General features: G+C 47.4%; 3 protein-coding genes across 3 annotated transcripts; 1 reads left to right on the top strand and 2 right to left on the bottom strand.

The window, feature by feature from the left end:
- Positions 1-3,956: 3,956 nt before the first annotated feature.
- On the top strand, positions 3,957-5,543 carry N7509_000012 (uncharacterized protein; the record flags this gene model as incomplete). The annotated part of the gene is made up of 4 exons (XM_056624659.1): positions 3,957-3,996; positions 4,064-4,578; positions 4,635-5,165; positions 5,217-5,543. 4 exons carry the CDS (start codon positions 3,957-3,959, stop codon positions 5,541-5,543), a joined length of 1,413 nt encoding a protein of 470 aa, XP_056494760.1.
- An 80-nt stretch (positions 5,544-5,623) lies between these two features.
- On the bottom strand, positions 5,624-6,256 carry N7509_000011 (uncharacterized protein; the record flags this gene model as incomplete). The annotated part of the gene is made up of 2 exons (XM_056624658.1): positions 5,624-5,672; positions 5,727-6,256. 2 exons carry the CDS (start codon positions 6,254-6,256, stop codon positions 5,624-5,626), a joined length of 579 nt encoding a protein of 192 aa, XP_056494759.1.
- Positions 6,257-9,863: 3,607 nt separating this feature from the next.
- N7509_000010 (NUDIX hydrolase) lies at positions 9,864-11,648 on the bottom strand (the record flags this gene model as incomplete). Its single annotated transcript, XM_056624657.1, has 2 exons — positions 9,864-10,519; positions 10,988-11,648. 2 exons carry the CDS (start codon positions 11,646-11,648, stop codon positions 9,864-9,866), a joined length of 1,317 nt encoding a protein of 438 aa, XP_056494758.1.
- Positions 11,649-12,220: the final 572 nt, after the last annotated feature.

The raw sequence follows: 12,220 nt of genomic DNA, 5'->3' as shown, positions 1-12,220 counted from the left end.
TGCACATTATCTTTATATCCGGTCTAGCTATTAAGGAATGCTACTTGGCTGAAATCAAGCCAACATCTGTATACCTAGGTCGTGGACATCTATCCAGAAGGATCGATTGAGGCTGAGACCTAACAAGGTGGGATGTGAATACGAGGAACTGACGATGTGTGGATAACTGTTAGGATGCAGGAACAGGGCAACGGGAACAGTTCATCTCTGAGGTGGAAAGTTGCTCTGCCTAGCCACTCATTGAGCTTCTTCGGCAGCAGAGATCAGTATCTGTATCTCAGCTTCCGGAAGTTGGGCGCAGCGTTAAGAGCTCGTGCTAGTTGGTTGCAAACAATTTCGGGAAATGTCCATGAGCCTAGAACAGAATGTAATGTCATGGCACCACCAGGCTTGCGGGGATCGTTCAAGGCTCCGCTCACAGAGAAATCAGCGCTGACCCTTGAGCTCCGTCGGACAAGTACCGGAGCTCAAGATTCGAAGCAAATTAGACGGACACCGATCTGTCCCCAGAAGGAATCGGCGAAAGTAGTCGAATTAGTGCCCCAAGTGGCAAATCACCTCGAGCCAAAAGTAGTCTACATACAGTGCCGATAGAAATACGCTCGCCCAGTGGCAAAGCAATGTTCTGTGACCAACCGGAAGAGTAAAAGCACCTCCACCTGGGCGAGACAAATGGGCTGATCAATCCTGTATTGAGGTGAGCTGGGTCTTCGTGCTTAACATTCAGTCCAGCGGCATTGCCATTTCAAGACTATGGATCAGCATCAGGGGGAACCGGGACCCCAGGAATACCTCCACCTGTTCACGGACTCTTGGAAGATTACGAAGCAGCTCTCGGGTAGAAGATCACACTCTCACATGGTTTCCAAACCCTGTGGGCCGTGGTATCCGTGTTCCGGCCTTGTGATAGACTGACCAATGATCACCCCCTCTGACTATAATCCGCCCAATTCCCGTGTACCGGGGCTCTCTGTGTACCAGATGACAGAAACGAATCCGTGTTGACCGAGTATTTTTTTTGGCACAATCGTGCGACTTCCAACTTTGATAATACTCCAGCCTTTGACGATTATTTTCGATAGATACGGACACCTTCCTGTGTAGGATCCGAGGTGAGCAATCAAAATCGATCGGCATGCTACGTCCTAGATTGGCCAGTAAAAACTGCGTATTTCGCGGGGAGTTCATCAGGGACCAATCGGCGTCCTTTCGTTAGAGTAACGGAGCAGGTTCTAATCTACTTGATCGCAAGTTGAATCTATGTCAGTCGGCGGAACTAGTCTTGAAACCAAGAATTTTTCATTTCCGCAATTGAGCTGGTGCTCTAATTTGATAGGCGTTGGTATGGGCCCAGACCTAATGCCAGGTCTCCAGACGAGACTCCTCGAGTAGTAAAAAGACAACTCGTCGAAGATTCCTAGTGCAGCTCCTAGGATCTGGGCTCCAGTCACGGTATTCAACTCGATTTCTGAACCTCGAGAAAAGCTGTTCGGGGGACTCAATACTTGATCGTAAAATTGCCACTGTAAACATGATATTTCAAGCGTATTTGTGATGGTCTATTCTGGTCTAGAGCCACTAAATTGCCCCTATTCCATTGAACGAGGAGTTTTTAAGACGGCAAGAGTTACCCCAAGCCGGCCTTTCAGGGATCAGCGAGCCCACATACACAAAGTCAGAACCCATCCTCCTAGACCTACTGATTACTCGCCGCGATTGTCCGGTTTCCAATTGCTTTTTACCCCGAGAATAAAGCCGCGCGATGAAGGCCCTACGAAGGTAAGTCGCAATGCCTGGTCCCGTTGGAATACCCTACTGAAATTCGCAGTCGTGGTGCTTATGATACAACAGGTGTTAAGAAGCCAGGTGCTCCCCCTCCACCACCAAAATGATATCAGTCTGCCTGTGCTGGGACATAAAAAAATGGGTTGAAAGATGGTTCAAGCATTGAGAGTAATCCAGAAGGGAAGTAGAAGTTGTTTTGATGTTTGTGGTGGATTCTTTGCCCCTTTTTCAAGGGATTCCTGGCTTAAATCTTGTCTTTCCTCATCGCAATTTTTGGCCCAGGCAAGCAAAATTTGTATGTACTATATCACTGCTCCTCTTTCTATTTTTATTGATACATGTCACGATCCTGAGGGCTCGCAATCGTCATAATGTAGCTTCAATTACTACTATTGCCATCTTGTTTCTGTTTTTCTTACTGCGGCTCCTTTCTAGGGCTTTCCATGAGAGATGGTTCGGCACAGACCGGCCCTTATGCTCGACTCATTTTTATCACTCGACCATGTTGTAATAAGAAGTTGCAGGACCTGTAGCCCTCATGTAGATCCCTCTCAGAGGTGGATTCCTCGGATGGATCATGCGAACGGCACCCTCACATTGCTGGTAAATCTTCAACCGCAGGTTGCAAGTATAATTGATTGGTTTCGCTGGTTGGAAACTGAATGGAAGTTGATAATATTTACGAAGATTCTCCGGGTCTGGTTGCATAACTGAAGTGGCATTAGCACAATGGACCTGAAGTGTGAAAGAAAAAAGTACCCCTGCAACGACATCCGAGAACATAGCAACGATTGCAATGACCGGTAGTCCCATAGTAGTCCACGGCAGCCGGCTCCTTTGGGATTGAATACCCCTTCACCAAAAGCTTAGATGTACCCAACACAGCATTATTTCTCCCCAGGCCTTTGGAAACATGCGGTCTGGGAAGGTGGACTTCGTACAGTCAAGGATCGAGAATATGCAAGTGTGTAACAATTCGGAATCGCCGGCCGAGGAACAATTCGGCAAAAATAGAGAAATATGGGACAGACAACTAGCCGCAGCGGGCAGAGAGAAGCGAGGCAAATTTTTCTATCGATAGACAAAATGGAATTAGCTTACTCTTCTTTTCATCATGTTCAAGTTAGTTGTGGAGTTTGATTGAATGTGCTAAATGCACCATGACGCTTTGGGAATTTTCAAAGATTGAACGTCTGTACGAGAACAAGCGGTACATACTGTAGCAGGATGAGGCGCCGTTTTATGACCATTCGAGGTGGCGGAATCCGGCGAGGGCTTGGTGTTCAAGGCCACTCGGTTGGCATGATATTGGGTCTTTCTGAGTATGTTGGTGGGTTGGCTGTCATTTCTGGATAGAGAGTTATGGCTATGGCATAGAGACTGTGACACCGGCCTAACGTGGTACATCAGCAAGGGAAGGAAGGATGAAATGACTGAAGAAATACATGCCACCTTCAGGAGCCGCTAGACGGTACCACGTTCATGTTCATCAATGACGTCTCTGATTTCGGATAAGGAAGGGTTTCCTCAAATACTGGGCGTGCAGGTGTTAATCAAGTTAAAAACGTTCTTCGAATGCTTCTCCCCAAATCATAGGAAAATCGGTGACGAATGTAGCGGTTATTACTTCGATACATTGACATGTTGATCTTTTTAACGATTTTGTGCGGGAGTACTGCTAGCTCAGGAGAATACTTGTAATTCAGCCGTCACACCTAGAAAGAGGTTACCAATTTCCCGCCTCTCCCGGTCCCCGGACTTTTCATTGCGGCTTTAAAGTAGGTTTGATTCAAATAATTACGATGTATTGAAAGCCATCCGTAATCACCTGGTATCTTTACATTCCCAGAAACCGCATTGTGGAGCCCGATGATCCTTGCGCAATTTGAATTCAGGCGAATAAACCCATCAAACCAATCCCGGCTAACCTACAGATCTAGACCTCCGACGATGAGCGCCATCCTCATACCGACAGAAGTAACTACAGTATTCCTGGGGCTGCACTGGAGGATCAGGGGCTCAGACGACTAGTGATTGGCCCACCACTCCGGTCGCACAGGGCCAGCGATCATGCAAATGATGGACAGCGTCTGCAGATTGGTATATCTATGACTCCGTCGCCTAGCACTGGCTACTGGCTTATGATGGATTCCCAATTTCCTTTGATCAAGATGGACGGCATATCGCAGGCTAGCGATGGCAGCCAGAAAGGTTTATTCCATCCCCATCACCACACTCACAAGCTGTTATGCCTTTACTAACTGAGATGACACTACAGCCATGCACAAAGCACCTTCTTCGTCCTTTAGCACTGCGTCTACAGAGCACGAGGTCTCCATGGATAATCCAAGCGATGAAGCCGACCGAGAGATAGAAAAATTTCAAGCCAAAAAGAGAGATTGGCGCAAGAACGAATTCCAACAACTTCTCAATCACAAGACTGACAAACCTCGATTGCACTGTTTTGATCTCGCTACTAGTGGTAGCACTGCGTCCGGAGTACCGAGCACTTCTCCCAGCGCGGAAACTCCCATTCCACGTGAAAAGCTTTGGGAAACAGGCTTGGATGAAATCTTGAACAAGGGCCCTTCCAAGGTTGCTTGTGACCTCTCCCAAAGAAGCCTCGAGAAATTAAAGCGGAACTCTTACGGTAACTTCGTTCGAAAAGCTTTGGGTCTACCCTGTGACCAGATCAAGACATTCCTCTGGACATATGAAGTTCTTGATGCCAAGCTTTATTTTGATTTGATCAAGTCACCGCAGCATCTGAACCAATTGCATGATCTCAAACAGGTAACTCACGTTTACAGTCTGCACCGCCTATCAATGAATTTTCTAACCATGAATAGAGCCTGGCAAAGCTTAAAAGCGACCCTCTAATCTATGCCACCATTGAGTACACTTGGCAAGAGGCCAGCCGAGCAGTACTCCAATGCCCGGCATATGAGGGCCTGAGCGGAACCGGAGAAGGCGGATTAGCCTTCAGGTTAGAAGCAACTCTTGACAAATTTATAACCCGACCCCTCCAGGAGGTTCTTGAGAGAGCAGACTCGGCGGAAAGGGTATTGCAGGACTTGCAGGTTTTGGGCATCCGTTTGCACAATTCTTTGAGGCCACTTGAGGCAGACTGGAGCACGCCACTCAACAACAGAAACGATTTTCTGGAGCAATTGCGATGGAACGACATTCCAGCTCTTGCGAGCCTCATAACACGCAAAGACATGGCTCTCTTCAGAGATTATGTGCCGATCGCCTTCACCAAAGATGGAGCCCAAGCGCGTTCCATCTTGAGCTCCCGGTGGAATCAGCTGATGGTGGAGGTGAAAGAGTGCATGGCTGCTGGGATTGGGCTGGAATCTAAAATTGATGGTCTTGCTCAGGTATGCTGGAACCGTCTCAACTTCAATATCAATTCTGACAGACCTTTTCAGGCCCTCCACACTACTTGCAACTACTATTCCTTGACAGCTGTAGTGCAAGGTATACAAGCGAGCGGCTTACAAACAGAATGCTCGCGCAAGTACGGCAAGCTTATCGACCCCACTGGTGGCTATCAAGCTTATCGCAGCGGCATGGGCGGGAGCCATGCGTTGCATTTTCTTTTACCTGCATTGTCCGCATTTGCGCGGAAAGATTTGACTTACGCAGAAGTGGTTACAAGGGATCTTTCACTTTACATCGAAACTCATCGCTGTCCAGAGGATTCGCCCGTTAGATTTAGTTTCTTGGCTATTTTTACTGCCTGCTTCAGATGCTAGAATAGCGCAATCACACATCCATGCATTCGCAGGCATAACTGCGTTTGTTTCACTGACACACAAATAACGACCCATCTCGATTAAATAATAGCCTGCTCCTCGGCAGCTGTAATTTCCGGCGCAACAAACCTAGGTCGCGTGTGATTAGTGCTGAGCTTGCATCTTTCTTCCTTGTGGTAATACCTTTTCTTTGTTTTGAACACATAGTCAGTCTTCAAATATCGTCTATTGGTCCAGCGTCCCGGTTTACCGCTTCCAGGGGGCAACTCTTCGATCTGGGGGAGCCCCATTGCTTTGAGGTAGGCAGAAACGAAGTCTGCCCGGGTCTTTGATGATAGGCCCATGTGTGTTTGATCGTTCATTTCCCAACAATGGATATCGAAATCGGCCATCTTATTGAAATACCCCAAATCATGGTCAACACATTCGGGACACACGTGCGCCATTCCGGAGGACAGAGCAATTCGCAGATATATCTGGATCTTAGATTGCAAAATGTCTTTTGTCTGTGAGGCGATTTTCTCAACGATGACGTCTCTTGTAAAAGCAGCGAATCGTTCGCGTGGCAGCTCGAGTTCTAGCTCCTTATCTGTTGGCTTCCACCCAATGATTCTACCGTAGCTGCGTCGGAATTCAGATTCCTCTCTCTCCGAAAGACCTTTATGATCTTCGGTGCCCTTTAATTGTTTGAGGTGGTTGCTCAAGTCGCTCATTCGGGAGTATGACTTGAAACATGCGGGGCAGACGTAGCTTTTGTCCGCCTTTTTCAACATGCCTTCCAATATGTAAGCCCTTTTTTCGTTGTTCGACATGGGGAAGACAAGAAAAGAATGACTAGGCAATCTTAGCATAAACATTTAGTTGATGCAGAAGGTATTTATTGGAGATCTAGGGACATATCGCCAAGTTCAAGAACAGGTCCTCTATCGGGCTTGTAACAATACATGGCCTCCATTTAGCCGTTTGATACAATACGTTTACATCGAGTTTTCGTGTTCCTGACAAGGGCACTGAAAAAAGGTCTCAAATTGTCACAGCCAATTTGTGCCGATTTTAGAGAATCTCACGGCTGGTGCTGCATCATGTTTCGCGATTTAAGAGGAGAGGTGCAGCGAAATGCATGTCGGGTAGAATAATCCAAAGTTTCTGTTGCTAGAGGATTTCGGCGACTTGTCTGTCAATGCTGAGTACTATATTCCTCTTTTATGGGGAATCTTGAGTTGTTCACTTGGCCGTCAACCGGCACTTTCTGCGTGGCTAACATACATCTTTCTCCCGCTGGCCAAGGAGCAAGGAATGGGACGCAGAAAATGAGTTTCGAAATGTGCGACACGACTGGCTCACAAGTCTCATACAGAATCTGTAATTCTAGCCATTGGAAGTGTAGCCAGACTCAGAGCTGCGATTCGGAAGCCTCCAACCACGAGTACCATTACACCATTGTCATTCTCCTCTGAGCCCGACCATTTCATCTCCATCACCCTTCACTCGGCTAACGTCCTCTCCGCCAGGACTGCGTAATACTTTCCAAAGCCTCGGAAAAACCACCCAAAAGCCTTGCAGTGTTGACCATTAGTCCAAGAGCGACATATTCTCTGGATGGCTTCTGCACTTTCAACGCATCTGGCTGCGTAACACCGAATATGTGGCGCGGTGTCTCCATGAAGATACTTCTCAAGGAATGATATATAAACACAGAGAAGGAGATAGTGGAGCGTATATTGCAGGATGTCCAGTTGCACAACCCGAACTTCAAATTGTGGATCAGAAGCATTGAGCTCACTAGAGAACTCGGCGAAAGATGATTCGATGTAAGACAGCTGACCAACAAGGCCGAGTAGGCTCCATACTGAGGAGAGGCCGTACCGTGTATTGTACATAATGTTGTCTGACACTTCGAGTAGCTTGAAATGAAACATGGTAAATTGATCTTGCAATGGCGAAGGTTTCTAGTGCATGGTCAGCCTAGAAATTCCAATAGAATTATGGCAGTGGGCACTGACCAAATGCCCTTTACTTCGAAAGAACTCTTGCTCGAAGGTATCTCCATGCACCTGCTGGTTCATGAAGGACAGCATTTTGAGCCTAACCCAGATATTCCAATGTTCCTCGCAAGTTTGGGACCGTTCGCAGCACGGCTCACGGTCTATGGCGTGCGCCATAATACAAGCCCTCTCAAGATCCACTGATACGTCCTTACCGCGATGAAGTCGACCGTAAATGATGAGTATCATCGCTTTCAGGGCGGTCTTAGATGGTTGGAAAGGAGGGTTGTCTACCAATAGCGAATCCCAAGCAGCGTTTTCATACCGCTTTGATAAGACGCTAGAAGGGGAAATTCTGTCTGGGTGTTCCTCTGCTTGGCACGCGAGTGCCAGGACGGCGAAAAGTAGGGATAGCCAGGAGAGAGGTGCGACATCGGGATGTTGATGAAAAATCAGATATTCCTTCTCAAAATCTGCATGAGACAAAATGCAAAATACCTGGTTATCTGTTAGCAGAAGAAGCCATCGTCGGTCAGGAATACGAAACTGGAGAAACCAATGCAAAATATCGCCTTTTCAAGTTCTCGGTCATTTCCCAGCAGGGCAAAGCCTTGAGCGGCTGCGCGAATATGACATCTTCGCGGTCTAGACTTGTATCGAAATCATCGTCGGTGTCGCTGAAGTCTAAACTGGGAGTCGAGCTCAGGTTCGAGAGGGTGTTCGTGTTATCTCCGGGCGAAAGCCGGTCAGTTGCATCACACGGTTCCTCTTCGGCAGGCGACTGTCCAGTGCTTTCCCAATTGTCTTCAGCTACTGGTGACACCACCTCCACGAAACTCTCTGCTTCTTGACATGGATATTCACATTCGTCTCCAATCTTGCGAGATGTACATGTTCCACAAGGAGGGCCTTTACCCCGGCAACGAATTTTCCGTCGTCGACACGGCAGGCACGCAACTTTCCTCGCTCTGGAAAACAGAGGCCTGGATCTTTTGCCAGATTGGCGCTGTGTGTCGCCGTGCATTTCTTCCAGTCACGAGTAGAAGCGAATAAACAGTCACCCGGGAATAATCTTTCAATTCTGGACCTGGGCCACCGGAGCTTTATATTAAAGCGAATTTAGCGTACCTCTAGTCTTGTTGCCGAGATCGAAATAGAGTAAAGAACCTTGTCTTCAATAGATCCGATTCTTCCATATATTTTTATTTTCTATTTTCAGGGGCGGGGGCCCGAGTATCGGTGATTGCTGGTTTAGCCTGAAAAACTCCAGCTAGCTCAGCTAGGCTTCCCTGTTTAGTCACACAACCAAGGGCAAACAGCCGCAACGCCGTGACCCTCCAGATCCCTGGAAACACTAGCTGAATCTCTTTCAGCCGCACCTCAACCCGGGACATGACTGGTGAAGCCTCATACTTATCATCCGCGCGTGACACCATGTGATAATTCTCTCCAAAGCCAATAGCAAGCTGAATGAAATATCCTTCATCGGTACCACTGACTTCGGGTCTGCTCAGCCTTATATGCATGATATCTAAGAGGTAGCTCAGGTCCTCCCCACAATGGACATCATGGTTTGGCATTTTCATGATCACGAGAAAAACCTGTGCCGGTGAGAAGTCGGTCCGCTGGATACCCAACGTACGTTGACATTGGGTATGAAAGCCCGATTTAGGCCAGACAGAGAACCTACCACAGGTTTCAATCACATCAAAACAAAAACTTCTTCATTATCAGCTGCATTGGAGAGTCGACGCAGAATGGGCATACCTGCTATATGTACATCGTGCAGGTGGATCGACTTTAACTTCCGACGCGCGTTGCATGGCTTTAATGACTGGGCAAAAGAGATGATCTGTACTCGAATGATTCCTGCAGATGAGGAATTGTTTGCTTTATAGTGCAGAAACTCCTATACAGAGGTTCAATCTTCGCGGGCTGCTGGGCAATGATCAGCCACGACGAGAGAATGTGTCTACCGAAGTAGCACAAATTATCTCTCCCTCAAATTCTACGATGTGTGACGGACTATAATCTGTCCATACCAAAGATTTTTTGAGAAAGGATTATCATTCCCAGGATTTGTGTAACCTATTGCTATGCTGAGATCTACCAGAAGGTCAACGAAAGTATTGGTGGCGCGTATCCAGCAGGAAATCGCGGTCCGCAAATTTAATTCTTCATGAAGATGCCTCTGCTCCTCATATCCCCCAAGAAGACCTCCGTAGTTAATTGACGCTAAAGCGGTCACAACCCATGAGTATAACCCGAGCTCAAAATCGTCGCCCATAATTTAAACAGTTGCCAATTGTAACCAGCGGGTATTTCGAATCAGATGCTATTTTCCATCGCCCTGCAGTGGCAGCTCGGGCAGAGGGTACTCGATGCAAGGGTCATCTTTCTTCAGCCACGAGAAAAAGTCCAGGAGAACATCTTTGTTGCTTTGGATCATGGTAAGCCCTACTTTTCTTGTATCGCTTGGGTCGTAAATCACCGAGTTTCGAACTTGCTGTTCTGTGGCCCAAACGTAGTCGAGGTGTTCGTCGTCCCTCAGCCGGATTGGTTTTTCATCCGAGCCACGAGGTCCGTCGTGTTCATCGGACCACAAACGTCGACAGTTGGCTTTCTTGCTAGTCTCTACAATGACCAAATATTTTGCCATCAAAACATCTTTATGAGGGAATGTAACACAGTAGACCCGATTGGAAGCCGCCCAGAGCACCAATCCAGTTTCCTCGGCAGTCTCGCGTACCGTGGTTCCCAAAATGCTCCTGTCCTCCGGCAGTGCACCACCGCCAGGGCCCTCCCATGTACCAGGGAAAGAATTCATTGTCGGCTCTCCATCGTCATCTCTCCCGTTGGGAGAGCGTTGGCAAAGTAGGACGTGTGGAGAAGATAGATCATCCGGACGGAAGCTAAGTATTATGGCTCCACCACTGACCCTCTCGATGTTGTTGCTTTTGGCAAGGAGCGCGGAAAGGGAAACATCCGCTTCTTCGATAGATAGGATTGTATATGATATGATGGGTGAAAGTTCTTTTGAACAAATTTTGGAACCACCCAAGCGATATATATATTCTGGAATCGTTCGGAATAAAGTGTGATCCGACAGCGGAGGGCTTCTCGGTCTGCAAAGGTGATGTTTAAAGACCTTTAGGGCCTCTGGATCAAGCGACTGATGATCACAAGGATAAAAATTTTATTTGGAGTGCAAAATGACAATACAAAAACATTAATTACGCCGCATTGCGGGGGCTGACTGGCGAACCCCAGCTCCTGCAAGCATCAGCCCCTGCATCACTAGTCACTGACGATCGCCGTGCCTAGGCTTTGTGATTATGGGACTCAAGAGATCGTAGCTAGACGCCCAAAGCTAAAATTGGTCATACTCCAAGGTCTTTGGTCGAATCCACTGTCATATAGTCAGGACCAATCACTGGCTCGCCTCTTGAGTTCACTCACCTTGTTTCCATCTCATGACGAACTTCCGCCGGAAACACTCATGGAACGAGTATGCACCCTGTCGACCCCTACCCAAAGGCAATTCTTTCTCCGGTACTGTTGCCTTGAGGGCAGTAAAGTAATGAGGAAGAAACAGTTGGCAATCTGGGCCCTTGTACGCGAGGCCCGTGTGGACTTCATCCTCCATTTGGTCACAATGATAATAAAACGCTTTGGTGGTGCTGCAGAGTACCAAACAGAGAGGACATAGATAATCCTTTTGGGCATTGCTGACAATTTTCCCCACAATCGCAAGACTCTTCTCCAGGGTGTTGAATTTGACCTCGCCCTTTTTTTCCAGGACAAAATCGATTTCGAAGAAGGTGTAGAATGGCCGACGTCCAGGTCGTCGTCCCGTTTGATTGAATTCGATTGGAAAATCACCATCTGAGATGGTTTCCCAGCCCATAGCTATCCTATAGCTATTCAAAAATAGGGGGAAATCTCCCTCTCTCTTGGACAATCCGTTGTGGACGTTGTCTTGGCCCTTCATAGTATCGAAATGCTTGTATAGCACATCCTGATCGCGAAACCCCAGATCACATGCAACGCAGACGAGCTCCAGCCCTGAGCTCTTCGCTACTTCATTTAGGACACAGTACTCTCTCAGAGCATCGTACATCTTGGAGTCGTAGCAATGGCTAGCGAGGATGGGAACGAGATAGGACTGGGTATATTCTTCTTAGGCGTTGAGAGATGCCTATCGAGCTGATTGTATTGTACCCAGATCTAGGAGAAATAGGACGAGATCCTTTTTATGTACGAGATCTAACCCGCATGTTTACTGTAGATATCGCGCCAAAAGCGTATAGAATCGAACTTCGTTCGTTCGTGCTGTGCAAGAACAATCCGATTGAGATTGTACACCTGGTCAATTATCCAATAAAATCATTCTCTAAAGCTTTTTGATTGGTTTTCTTATGAGGAATTTTACTACACAGTGGATTTCGCTCGAGCCTAGAGGCTATCGGTGAGCTTTTGTTGTCTTGAAATAGTATCCAGGATGGGAACGTGGCCTATTGAGATGAATGGCCAAGCAAATCTGATGCAACGGACTACCGAACATGTAGTTCAATTATTTAAAGCTGTGGATTCTGCGAGAAAACACCGCTAAAATGCTGTAGTTGTGGATTCCTTCAAAGCAATGTTCTGGCCGGAGAAAAAATATCCAGTTTATCACCGAGTTCTGCGGGA

Source organism: Penicillium cosmopolitanum (assembly GCF_028827165.1).
Source record: "Penicillium cosmopolitanum strain IBT 29677 chromosome Unknown utg000001l:1.0-706529.0:1.0-706990.0, whole genome shotgun sequence".
Lineage (NCBI taxonomy): Eukaryota > Fungi > Ascomycota > Eurotiomycetes > Eurotiales > Aspergillaceae > Penicillium > Penicillium cosmopolitanum.
Note: the sequence above shows the minus strand (reverse complement) of the source record. Positions and strands in the feature narration are given on the sequence as shown.